General features: G+C 42.8%; 1 protein-coding gene across 2 annotated transcripts in view; it reads right to left on the bottom strand.

Annotated features, from left to right (window-relative positions):
* The window catches only part of LOC144014872 (myosin-7B-like), a 508,753-nt gene that overhangs the window by 252,405 nt on the left and 242,189 nt on the right, over positions 1-14,159 (bottom strand). For both annotated transcript variants that reach the window (XM_077515180.1, XM_077515181.1), the window contains 2 exons: positions 3,453-3,632; positions 3,245-3,377 (listed from right to left, as the gene is read on the bottom strand). In XM_077515180.1, the coding sequence (XP_077371306.1) occupies positions 3,245-3,377; positions 3,453-3,632 (313 nt within the window). The remainder of the gene's footprint in view (positions 1-3,244; positions 3,378-3,452; positions 3,633-14,159) is intronic.

The following is a 14,159-nucleotide window of genomic DNA, read 5'->3' as shown; positions in this document are numbered from 1 at the left end:
TGTCAGAGACTAGTGATGGGACTTTTGGCTCTTTCAGGGGAGCTGTTCATTCGGGAGCCGTTCACATAAAAGAGCCGTTCAAAAGACTGGCTCTTTTATGCTTTTTTTATTTTGTTTTGTTTTTTTATTGGCAATGCCATTTTCAGAAAAATGACATATGGAATAGTCTACAAAATAACATTCAATGAAGTTTTATTCTCTTAGAACATAAGAAAATATAAATGTGTAGTGTACAACCCTTTACATATATTGACCAGCACATGCATGTGTACAATGCACCAGCGATGTTTTGACTGTCTAGTGACAGCAAGACAGAGTGTCTAACTGTCACATCTATCAAATCTACCTTTTAGCCACTCACTTCTACTACTAGGTTGTGAGTCCTTCGGCAGCTCCTCTATGGAGTAAGACCACTGTCAAAAAGACGTATGCGTGATTAAAGATTTGCATCCATAATAGTAACAATCCGTGTGTTTTCAATGTTTTCATGTGAATACAAATCAAAATTGCGTGGGTGTGAATTAATTTATTGTGACTACGAATCTAAATAATGTGGGTTTGAATTTTTTTCTTATGACTACAAATCCAAATAATTTGGGTTTGAATTTTTTTCTTGTGACTACGAATCTAAAACCTGTGAGTGTAATGCCTTTTCAACACAACTCTCACTTCTACGACTACGAAGCTTGACTCCACACAAGTTCACGCCTGTGCACGAATCTCTTCTGTGGGTTGCATTTTACGAGTACGACTTTCAATATGCAAATTTGGATGACGTCACGCCTGGATCACAGAGGAAACTAGTCGAGCACAGATTCCTCCACCCGCGTATGCGTCAAAGAACGAAGATGGTGGAACAGCTCAGGATATGGATGGATAAACCGAGGCTTTCCGAAACAATGAACCACTTTCGAGACAATCGCGCTTTATTGCGCTAAAACGAAGCACTGCTTCGAGGCATTTGACATACTGCAAGAGCTTCATCTACTGGTCAAACCTGCGCACATGGAATTTTTAGAATCACTGTTTACAAAGCTCCTTTACTTGCAATCATGTATGAGCCTCGGCATTTCATAAGTTCAATTAAGTTTCAGTAGATGTCTATCTTTTTTTAACTGTGGGATTGTGTCGTCCTTTTAGTGTTATTTACACAAGTAAAGTTGAACTTTTCAGTCTGTGTATTGTTTTTGTATTTGGTTTTCACAGCAGTATTTTTAGAGTATGCTATTATTTATTTACACTTGGAAGAGAATAAAATAAAGAATTGGAAAAAAACAAAACAAAGAAATGATAAAAGCCTATCTCTCATGGGTTGAGGAATGACCTCGCGATCTGTAGCTTCAGCTTTGAGGCTGCCGGTTGCAGGAAGATTCCGGCTGACCAGCGTCCACGGACTTATATAGGCTATGAATGGATGTGAGAAGTGAAGCCACCGGTGGCCATATTACGCTGCCACCCACTAAGCCCTTGACGTCAGGAGCTCCGTGGCCGATTATGTAGCGCAGCTGTCTCTCAAACTGAAGGTCCTCAGTTTGAATTTTGACTATTATTATTATTATTATTATTATTATTATTATTATTTATTTATTTTATGCTCTTCCAAGTGCAAATATTACTCTGAAATTGTCTATTTGGTCGCACTGTAAATAGAGTCAAATTTACTCGACTGAATATAATGTGTAAGTGCGGTGCTTGTGAACAGGGATATTGTTTTTTTTATTATATGGGATACTTATTTCCATAATCCTAGAATGGAGAAAATACTTGAGCCGAATGATCATTACCTTTCCTATTTTTTGTATCAAGTAATTGGGACTTTAATTACTTCAGGCAGGTTTGTCAAACACCGAGTTCATCGTTCCCGTGAAACAGCGTGAAGTAGCTGACACGTTTGTGACGTTCGAGGCCTCGTTTGCAGTGGTCACGTGATTTTCGGCATGTCCGAAGCAGTTGTCGGACCACTGCTTCGACACGCCTCCGCTTCATTTGCTCGAATCAGATTCGAGCAGGAAGGCTCGGGCATAACATCACTAGCTCTAGAGAAGTATCATTATCACAGCAGGTAAAGTTAACAACGTGAATATCCAATTTAATAGTAATTTATTGTTATTGTCTCCCCCCCCCCAAAAAAATAAAACAATGTATGGCTTTGGACTTAGAGGCTAAATGCTATTGCTTGCAAGTTAATGACGTGTGTTTTACTGTGAGCATTAAAGGGATCGTTCGGATTTTTTAACATTAACCTCAATTTCATCCTCACCTCCAGTGTGTGCGATCAGCACTGACTTACCCCTGACAGCGTTCTGTGACACGAGTTCTGGTCCGGTTTTGGACGAGAGGAAAATAGTACAGCAAGCTGGCTGGGGTCACGGAAATAAAAGCGTTTTTCTTCTAAAAACAATTTGTGTTCAAAAGAGTGATACATTTGCCTCACAATACTCATTTCTGAAAAAAATCAGACGCCATTACCGGCACTACTTTTCTGTTCGTTCGTATCACTGCGTGTCGCCCTGTAGACGGCTAATTGACGCACTGCAGCCAGCTGATCCTTCCGCTAGAAGAAGTTGTCTTTTCGAAGGTGGAGTATTGTGATGCAAATGTATCACTCTTTGAACACAAATTGTTTTTAGAAGAAAAACGTTTTTATTTCCGTAATCGTCCGAATCGTTAATCACGCATACGTCTTTTTGACAGTGATCTTACTCCATACTCCTCCTCCCCCTGCCCATTTTTTCTCCCGCACTGATGTTGTACGCCTCCTCTCCTCTTCATTCCGTCTCTCCGTGACATTCTAACGACTGCCATGGCGCTAAAGCCGGCATCACAGTGAGCGGTGTCCTCTCTCTCTTTTTGTTGTTTCAGAGTTTTAACGACCCAATTACAAGTTAATTGTTTGATTGACGCTAATATGCGAAGCTGACGCTCCAATCCAAAGGCGAACGGTCGGTGCGTGCGGTTGGTGGGGGTATGTTGTAGGTGGATGAACGGCTCTCGATAAAGACTCGGTTCCCATCGTTCACGTTGAAGAGCCGTTCAAAAGACTCGATTCGTTCGTGACACATCACTATCAGAGACTGTACAAGGACTATTAGCTCTTCTGCAGAAGTGCAGAGATTATTTACTAGCAGATAATAAATAATTAGCGGGGGCAATGCCAACACTCGGTTGACTTGATTCATTGACTGAGCAGTGTGTCCCAGTCGCGAATATTGTGCTTGATTGATTGCAGCATGGCCCACGCTACCTGTCTCAGAGGTGATATAGTTCTCAAACAGTGCAGCCATCAGTTTGCTGGAGGACTTTTGGAACAAAAGCACCACAGTCTCATTGAGAGGGTCTCTGTTCTTGTCCAACCACCCTATGATGTTGTATGGAACCTGCACGCAGGACAGCATTAGCGTCATTAGCACAGGATGCTTCCCATGCCTGAGATGCATGCAGTGGAGACATACCACTCCGGCGTAGTGGACAACTTCAAAGTGTGCCTCGTATTTGCGCTTCTTGTCCAGCCGCGGTCGCTGGAAGTTGGGCGACTTTCCAAGATGATTGTCATACAGTTTGGTCTTGAAACTGAGGTCTGTGGCCTTGGGGAACATACACTCTTCCTCCATGATAGATACGATTCCCATGGGCTGCACAAAGAGGAGATATTAATAATAGTCATCATTCGATTAGCTTTATAGGCCAGCATAGCCTTGATTTCCTCAGAAAGTGGTCCTGATACGAACAACATATTTTCTTTTCAAAATAAAAAATTCCATGTTTAACCTCAGGACAAGGTGTTAGGATACAATATAAGAACAAAATGTTCGGACAAAATGCTAGGACACAATGAAAGAACATGCTGTTAGCAATGTTCCCTCTAATTTTCCTTGTGTCTGTGCATTTACACAAACTTCCTGAGCGTTGCTTGGAAAACGGTGAGCAACATCCACGGACTTATATAGGCTATGAATGGATGTGAGAAGTGAAGCCACCGGTGGCCATATTACGCTGCCACCCACTAAGCCCTTGAAAATATTGATTTTCCCACAGCATTTTCATGTTATTTACTGTCTCTGAGGTGAAACTGCCACTCTGTGTGGCATATGGTTGTACCAATAAGTCTGCAAAAGGTGCAACATACACACACACATACTGGTAAGAATGCATTTATAATTTTTTTTTTTTTTTTTTATGAGCTATATCTGTGCTACTCAAAGATTTGTCGCAGCATGTTATCAGAACCACCAAACAATGAAATTAAATCAAAGCCCATCAGGACAAAATTGGCTGTGAAATGTAAACCTCACTGTTACTCCATTTATATACAGTAAGCCCTTGGCAACATCAGACATGTACATGTCGGCCAGACCAGTATCACACCTGTCCAAAACCTTGAATGATAAATTACATGATGTATATAATATGTATGTTAAAATAAATAAATAAATAAATAAATAAATAAATAAATAAAGAAAGAAAGAAAGAAAGAAAGAAATAGAATCAAACCACTTATACAGTGGGTATATCAGATTTGTGACACAATTAGAATCAGCCTTAGTTTGTTACTTGTTTTTAATCACACAGGTCATTTTAAGCATAATTAAGGGTGTATTCAGACCAGAAAAGTCCTTTAGTCCCCTTGTTTGGTCCGGACCAAAAGCGGACTTTCTGTTTTTTTCGTTTGGTGCGGTTCGTATTCACACTGTGCTTTTTGCAAGCGGACTATATTGCGTAATCACGTCGACCCGCGTGACGACCCGTGCTCCCATTGGACAAAAATGACGAGCGCTAAACACATAACGAAATCCGGAAATAGAGGAAAACATCACATTCCGACGTGCTGCATTACTGCGCTGAATATTTGTTGTGTTATTAGATGTAAGATATTTGCGAGCGTCAAGGCAGCTCATTTAACGGAGGTTCCGCCACGCTGTTGTTAATTTTGGAACAAGTCGTCAATTGCATGCAGTAAACAGAGAAGCAGTTGTGTTCCGTTTACCCCGCCCTCACCACAACATGCTGACAGCAGCGTGGCTAACCAGAATACGGATTATTATGAATGAATTTAGCACAATATTCACTACCGGGCAAAATTTCCCCCCCGCGATACTTGACTACGATGGCTTTAAGCCCAAACAGGCGCATATGTCCAGCAGTTGGAGCGGATATGCCGTGGTTTGTATTCAGACTGCAAAGCAAACCGCGCCGAGTGCGTTTGGAAGCGGACTGAGACCACCTCGAAAGGTGGGTCTCGGTCCGCTTGTTTGGTCCGCACCAGCATTCGTTTGTGTGTATTCAGACCTGCACAAAAGGTTGGAACCAGTGTGGGAAACGAATTCTGGTCCGTTTAAAGCAGACCAAACAGTGCAGGTAGGCCCACATCGTCCACTCAAAAACAATGGAAAACATGTCATTTATTAAACATGAAAATTTTCTGAAACGCGTGCAGAGCCTCATTTGCTCGTAATGTACGCCCATATTTGGAATTCCGGAATGGAGCGGTTTGCGTGTCGCCTGCTGTCTCATCAGTGCTGAGTGTGAGTGTTTGTGTAATCTATGTATGCTTCAAACTGCAGTAAAACTGAGTGTGCACCCAAACTGCTATTGGAACAGTAAGGGAAGTGGGAATGGTGTCCTGTTGTGTGCGTACGGTACGCGCCAGCCAGCGTCGTCATAGCCTTGTGTTAAGGCCTCAGTATGCTTCTGCGAGAGGCTCGCGTCGAGGCGTCACGTTGGAGCTCCGCTCGTGCGTTTGCCTTCCGACTTGTGCGCAATACACATCTGTGTCTGCTGGAGTTTCACACCAAGTCCCGCTGTCGCTATGGCTGGGCCGCCACAGAGTGGCGATTCCTCTGCATTTTATGACGGATTCAGGAAGTTCAATTTAATTCAGAAATACGAAACAAAGCCGGGGGGGGGGGGAGTAAGTTCATCACCGTGGCAATTAATTATTGCCAATTTGCACCGGTGTCGGCCGTAAACTCGCCAAAACACAACAGCCGTGCGCTTAGCGAACACAGTTTTTTTTTTTTTTTTTTTTTTTTTTTTTTTGTTATTGTTGTTTTCCGCCTCTCGTCCCAGGCACATATCCACATGCACAGCCGTGGTCTCCGAGCAGGAAGTCGATTTGCGCCGCCAGTTGCCTTCACGGAAACTATCTGGGCGGGGGGCGGGGAGAGAGAGAGAGAAAAAAAAGAAAAAACGCCATCGAACGGACCAATCAGAAGCGAGCGACGCCCCGCCATCGACGTGCGTCCAAGGATTGGCGACGTGTGCACGTCGGCCGGCCACGAGCGACGCAGCACTTAAAATTCATGGCTCGACGGCGCTCATCGACGCGAGAGCAAACGTGGAGGCATAAATTAGGCTTAAGTCATTCATTTTGGACGGAGCCGTACCGTCCCACGACACGACATGCGTGTTGCCCTTTCATTTAAAGGGACACTTTACTTATTGATCCATTTTTAGCAGCAAAAAGTTGCTACTTTTTCAATAATTAATTTGGTGACGTGATTATTTTTTTATGTACATTTAATAACTTTTAAACCATTGTTAAAATGAATCGAACGCCGGCATGTTTGTTACACGTGACTAAATAACCCGGATGTTTACGTCACTAGTGTGTAAACGCTACACTATGGAAGCACTATGCAACGCAGCCGTGCATCTAGCGTCAAACCCGGAAGGATTAAACCTTATCGCTTCGATCCAACACGACAAAATAACCCTACCGAAGGAAAGTCTGCCTTGGATGTGAAAGTTGTGGCGCCAGATGGTCTTTTCGGGCACAAAATAAACTTTGACGAACGAGTGAATCAGGCGGGGGGTGAGTGGTGCTCGTGCGGGAGCTGCAGGAATGGACAATCCGCTAATGAATGTGTGCTGTCTGGAAATGAAAGAACTCGAGGATCGGTTCCTTGCGGACAATCTCAACTGCATCCTGGAACATCAGACATTCAACATGGCAATACTAAATAGACATTCTCAGGATAGCTTTGGTTGCGATGAAAGATGTGAAGAAGAAAAGTCTTGGAGGAGCAAATATCCAACAGGTAAAGTGACACACAGTACGAGCAATGCAAAACGTGTGGAACTGACGAAATATTTCAGGAAAAAGAAAAAATAGTAAAATTAAATGTATCGTCGTTACAGCACCCAACCTCCCCTAGCTGTTTTTTTTTTCTTTTTTGCGTAGCGTCCCACTGCGGTCAGGCCAGCCGCCACTCGAAAAGACGAAGTCAAGCCAGCCGCCCCAACGATTGTTAATACTGTGCATTACGGTAACGTGCCGACGTGCCCCTGCGTTGGCCACCTTCAAATGAATTATGAAATAAAACAGTCCGTGCAGTATAATAACCAATGCCCCCCCACCCCCGAAACATGCCTACCTTTCGCTTTAAATTTGCTTCGCTTCTCCGAGATCTTTCAGTGGCCGTAGTAAGACCTCGATTTGTGCCGGCTGTTGTGAGAGTGAAGGCTCCGTGTTGCTAGCAGTTGCGGCTCCTCCATCGGCTTGATTATTTCCCACGTCTGGTTCTTTAAAGATACTCGGTACTGCGTTGGGCTTTAGTATTAGGCGTGTGGCGTACCCCATCTCAAATTGTAACATATATTCGAAGTCCTCATGCCTGAAATGTTCGCTGCGCGCACGCCTGCTTGTCCTTCGGGAGGTTGACAGCACTTAGCAAACAAACCATTGTCTACTCAAGTAGCTTTTTTTTTTTTTTTTTTTTTTGGGGGGGGGGGGGGTCTCGCGGGTTTTTCCTTGCCGACGCCTTGCAAAATTTTGCAATACAGTAAGGCATAACTGACGTTTGTGTCTTCCTCGTTGTTATGTCTGCGTGAACTACTGTTCCCCAAGCGAGTATACACACTAGTGACGTCACCACTTGGGGGCGTTGCAACACGGAAGTACTTCTATGTTGAAAAAAGTTAAATAAATCAATATAGGAGTGTATTCTTCAGCTCTTATGCATATTTCGTAGCTATACTAACTATTTACTGCCAATCAAGCCATACATGTAAAATTAAAGGAGCCTTCCTTTAAGCTTTTATTTTTATTGTTGTCACATTTTTCTTTTCCACTCAGTTAACCACATGTGCTTAATAAAGTTTTCAATTTCTTTATGGGATATAAATAACACAAACAGTAAATACAGCTCAGGTAAGGCAAGGCAAGGCAAGTTTATTTGTACAGCACATTTCATACACAAGGCAACTCAATGTGCTTTACACAAGGAAAGACAACACATAAGCATCAAGAAACAGTAGTGAACATTAAGAGGAAGAAAAATAAATGAAAATAGGTTACAAAATTTACTAAAAAGAACATACAGTAACAATCTTAAAACATTCTTCAAAACATTTAACATAAGGAAGTTTAAAAGAATAAAAAAAAACAATTAAAGCTGTTTAAAAGTCCCTAATCAAAGGTATAAGAAAAAAGCAAAGTTTTTAACCTGGATTTAAAAGCATTTACACTCGGGGCTGACTTCACTTCTGTTGGTAGCCTATTCCATCTGTGTGCAGCATAATAGCTAAATGCAGCTTCACCATGTTTTCTTCGAACTCTGGGTTCCACTAGTTGGCCCAAGTCTGTAGATCTCAGAGCCCTGCTGGGTTTGTACTCAATCAACATTTCTTGGATATATTCAGGACCCAAACCATTTAGTGATTTATAGACGAGTAGCAGAACTTTAAAATCGATTCTACAGCTGACTGGGAGCCAGTGTAAATCCTTAAGTACTGGAGTAATATGTTCTAATCTCTTTGTTTTGGTCAGAATGCGAGCTGCAGCGTTCTGAATGAGCTGCAATTGTCTCATGTTCTTTTGAGAGAGTCCAGTCAGAAGACCGTTACAGTAATCTAGTCTGCTGGAGATAAAAGCATGGATAAGCTTCTCTTGGTCTGCTTGAAGCATGCAGTCCTTCAGTCTGGATATGTTTTTCAGATGGTAAAAGGCTGTTTTAGTGATGAATTTAATATGATTGCTGAAGGTCAGGTCTGAGTCTATTAGTACCCCAAGTTTTCGAACTTGGTCTTTAGTTTCTAAAGACAGTGACTCAAGCTGTTTTTTAACAGCAATCCTCTTTTCTTTATTGCCGAAAACAATGAGCTCCGTTTTATTTTCGTTCAGCTGAAGGAAATTTTGGTTCATCCAGTTGTTAATTTGCTCTAGAGAATGACACAATACGTTAATAGAACTGTTGTCATTTGGGGACATTGATAAATACAGTTGTGTGTCATCTGCATAACTATGATAGTCAATATCGGCGTTCTGAAGCATTTGACCCAAAGGTAACATATACAGACTGAACAACAGGGGTCCAAGGACTGACCCTTGGGGGACCCCACATGTCATGGCCTTTTGATCAGATTCACAATTTCCAATAGTCACAAAGTAACTCCTTTCCTCCAAATAGGACCTGAACCATTTAAGGACTGTTCCATTTAATCCCACCCAAGTTTCCAGCCTGTCTAACAGTATATTATGATCAATCGTGTCAAATGCTGCACTGAGGTCCAACAAGACGAGCACCGATACCTTCCCTGCATCAGTGCTCAATCTTATATCGTTCAGTACTTTAATCAGAGCCGTTTCTGTACTGTGATGAGGTTGGAAACCTGACTGGAATTTATCCAAAAGTCCGTTTAAGCTCAAGAAATTGCTGAGTTGATTAAAAACCACTTTTTCAACTATTTTAGTTACGAAGGGAAGGTTTGCGATTGGTCTATAATTTGCTAGCAGGGAGACATCCAGTGTTCTCTTTTTTAGAATGGGCTTGACGGCGGCTACTTTCAGACATTTAGGAAGCTCACCTGATTGAAGTGAGCAATTAATTATTTGTTGTAAATCGATCTGAACAGATTTCACAAATGGTTTTGAAAAAGCCAGATGGTATTGAGTCAAGACAGCTCGTGGAAGGTTTCAATTGCTGAACCAAGTCTACTACAGTATTTTGATCCACTGAGTCAAATTCTGTCATGGTAATTAAATTATTCCTAGGTGATTTTAAGTGCTGCATCATTTTGTTATTTTGCTGGTTTGTAACAATGTTTGACCTGATGGCTTGTACTTTTTCACTAAAGTAGCAGGCAAATTCATTGCATTTATCTGTTGAGAGGAGTTCTGGCGCTGTTTGATTTGGGGGATTTGTAAGTTTGTCAACCACGGCAAATAGAGTGCGTGTATTGTTGAGGTTCCTATTAATAATTTCAGAAAAGTGTTGTTGTCTAGCTATTACTAACTCTTGGTTAAAATGACAAAGACATTGTCTGTACAGGTCAAAATGAACTTGGAGTTTAGTTTTTCTCCACTTTCGCTCTGCTTTTCTGCATTTAGATTTCAAAGTCATTATGTTGGTAGCACACCTCCAAGGTGTTTTAGTTCGGGATGAAATGATCTTAGTTTTAATAGGAGCAACAGCATCCAAAACATTCGAGATTTTTGAGGTGAATTCATCCAGAAGTTCATCAACGGTCTCTGCATTTACAGTTAGTGATGCAGCCATTAATTCCATAAACATGTTGCTTGTATTCTCATTTATGTACCTTTTTTTTAATAGACAGTAGTTGTTTGAACTTCTGGGATTGTTTGTAATTAAAAAAACACACAGGAATGATCTGAAATAGCCAGATCTTTCACCTCAACAGATAAAATGTCAACACCTTTAGAGATGACAAGATCAAGAATGTGACCTTGATTGTGTGTTTCATCTTTTACATGTTGTGAGGGACCAAAAGTATCAAGTATATTACAAAATTCTTTGGTATTTTTATCCAAGTTGTTGTCAACATGAAAGTCTCCAGTTAAGACCAGATAGTCATAGTCGGTACAAATTACTGACAGCATTTCTTCAAATTCCTCCATGAATCTGCCTTTTTGTTTTGGAGGTCTATAAATTATGACGATGTTTGGTTCACCTTTTACCAAAAGACTAAGATATTCAAATGAATTAAAGCCTCACAAACATTTTTTTTTTACACTGAAATAGAGATTTAAAAATGGCAGCAAGTCCACCACCTTTTTTGCCATTACGACATTTGTTCATGAAACTAAAATTTGTTGGTGTTGCCTCATTCAGAACAGTGTTGCAAGAACCTTCTGTTAGCCATGTTTCACTGAGGAGAAGTAAGTCAAGATCATATGTCATAATAATGTCATGAATCAACAATGATTTGTTAACTAGTGATCTTGTATTTAGTAGCGCTAGTCTCACAGTGGTAATTGGAGACGCTGGTTTAGTCAGAGGTTGACAAGCTATACTGACTAGGTTTGTAGCTTCTGACTTCAAGCTTCAAGCTACAAGCTTCCTTGGGTCCTGACTTATTCTGGGAACACACATTTTTTATGTTGTATATGTAGTCTGGACCCAAAGCATATCAGACCGAGCTGTAGTTGAGATTCTCCACAGCCAAAGATGGAGGTCGGCGGGTGGGGAGCTGTTTGCTGAGGCTTGGTGGAGTCAGACGATTAGTAGACAGCTGAATGTGGCGTCTTTGGGGGGAGCATGGGCAAACCGTCATCAGCAGGCAGCTGCCTGGAGAGACTTTTATTTAGCTGTATGGAGAGATTGACCAGATTGCTCAACCTATTGGTGAGACTCGATGGCGAGTCAGTCGTCGGGTCATTCGGGGGCGCCGCACAGCGCGGGGGTGCGTCCGGCAGTGAATCCGGTAGTGGCACTGTCTGGCAGGCGTCGCTTGGGGGCAATGAACAGCGCAGGGGTGCATCTGGTAGTGAAACTGGTGGTGGTGGTCGTGCTGGTGTTTGGCAGGTGTCGTTCGGGAGCAGGGGAGCTGGATGGTCGGTGTTTGGAGTGTGGGCAGATGAGGACAAATCAATCTGTTCTGAAGGGCAGGGAGTGCAAGATAGTGAGCCAGCCTCACCAGACCCTCTTCTTATTGTTGTTGTGTTTCATGTCCTTTGTTTTGGGAACAGAGCGTCCAGTGACGCACGCTATGGAAGATGTTGGCTGTCAGTAATCTGACTCCCTGCTTATTGAGATAAATCCCATTGCGTTGAAAAAGATGGTGACATTCACAAAACATAGAAAAATTGTCAATAAAGTTCACTGAGTAAGAAGCACAGATGCTTTTCAGCCATCTCGAGAGTGACGTAATCAGACTGAAACGCTCATCACCTGGTCAGACAGTAGGCAGAGGACCACTCAGAAAAACCTCCGCGTTTAGGCATATCTTGTGTAGAAGGGTAATAAAGTCTTGCTTCAGTATCTCTGACTGTTTTTTCAACACATCGAATGCTCCTGTGTGAATCACAATCGATCTCACAGTCGGGTAGTCAGTAGCAATTTTGTCGACTTTTTCAGAAATGTCCAGCACCATGTCATTAGCAAAACACAGAACTTTTGTGTTTTTTCTGCTGCACAGACGTTTAACACCAAACAAGGCTTTGTCGCCTATTATCAGTGTTTGTGTCTCAGTAGCTGAACGCATTTGCTGAGAAGGTCCGGTTTAATACCTTTGACTGGTGCTGTGATCCCCCGAGGCTTGCTGACTCGGCGACAGCACGGCAAACCTGTTTCTCAGTTCGATATCAGTATTTTGTCTTCGTCGGCCAAGAGACGGTTTCCTTTTTCTTGCTGGTACCAACGTCCAAGACTGATTTCTTGGGGTTGAGGTAGCCTTTTGCATAGGCCGAGGTGTTTCCTCAGGCATTAGTTGGCGGTCAGGTCCAGCTGTTGGGCGACGACTCCTCAGTTTTGGCTTTGCTCCCAGCACATTCCACAGAGGGTCGGTGGATGGAGCTAGCTGTTTGTTAACATGCTTATGACCACAGTTTGGAGACATTGGCAGTGTGGTGTCATTCCACGATTTTCCATTCACCTCCACAAACATTTCAAGGTGGTGCATTCTTGTCTCCAGCACTGCCATCTTCTGAAGAAGTTTGTGGTATTCATCGGTCGAGATGGAAGGCATCATTCGTCCAGCCCTGCTGCTAGTAGCAGTCGCGTGCTGATTAGCAGGCCGTGCTCACGTTATCGTGAGGAGTTTCCAAAAAAAATGTTGAAAAATGCGCCTTGTTGAAAAAGAAAGAAAAAAGCAGTTATCAGTTGAAAGAATGCAAAGCAAAGCAGGAGCAGAGCAGATTGCGTCTGCACACTCGGAAAGCAGGAAGCAGGTGATTATTATTATTTTTTTAATGCGCTGTAGACATTTGCTCTGCTGAGAGGGTGACAGCGGTGCGCGATTGCGCACGCGTGCAGCTTAGAGGGAACACTGGCTGTTAGTACCAGGTGGTTGAACAAGGCCTCCTGACTGTCGGTCACTGGCCAAGTACGTGCCAGGGACCCAATCACCGGGGATATAGTTGGTAGGGTGGAGCCGGAGCCCCCCCTGGAGGTGTGTAGCGCTGGGCCTTCCGGTTTTGTGGTTATGTTCCGACTGCCACCAACATCCGGGTGAGTTTTACTCTGTTAAGCCAGCTACATGTAGTGTGCGAAGCACGCTTTAGCCCACATTAGGAGAGGCCATCCCCCACCCCCGCACGTAATGACATGAAACCTGGCATGCTGGATTTTACCCTGATCAGAATTGGCGCAGTATTTGGGAGAGAACAATGGTCCCCAACCACCGGGCCATGGGCCACTTTGGATCGGGCCGAGGCGGCAGCGCAGTTGAAAGAATAAAAAAAACAAAAAAAACAAAACGTACTGTACTTTTGGTTAAATGCCGAGGCTTTTAAAATGTTTTATTTTGTAAAGTGACCGGATTCTCTCTGTTTACGACGGACTCTTGACACATGTCAAGATGCTAATGCCCGATTCACACTGACTTCTGAACGGACGCTGTGCGTTTTCCATGTGGTGGCCGCACGGACTTCAATTACGGTGTTTTTTGTGTGTCCGGAAATCTGCACCCACCAGACCACAAGCTCACAAGAGTTCACACTGGAAAGTTGAGTTCACGCGAAAACCACCGTGTATAGCAGGGTTCTTGCAGGAATCCCTCAGTGAAATTTTAGACCTTTTTTAGACTTTTTTTAGACCATTCTGAAATTTTTTTTAGACCAACTTCACGACCAACCGAAAAAAAAAAAAGGTTCACATATTTGATTCTCAAAACCATGTCAACTTGTATTGGTTTCAAACATGTCGAAGTGCACCAAACGCATACAACATTCATCCATCCATTTTATTGACCGCTTATTCCTC

Source organism: Festucalex cinctus, chromosome 2, assembly GCF_051991245.1.
Source record: "Festucalex cinctus isolate MCC-2025b chromosome 2, RoL_Fcin_1.0, whole genome shotgun sequence".
In the NCBI taxonomy this organism is placed as follows: Eukaryota; Metazoa; Chordata; class Actinopteri; order Syngnathiformes; family Syngnathidae; genus Festucalex; species Festucalex cinctus.
This window is presented reverse-complemented; position numbering and strand designations above follow the sequence as displayed.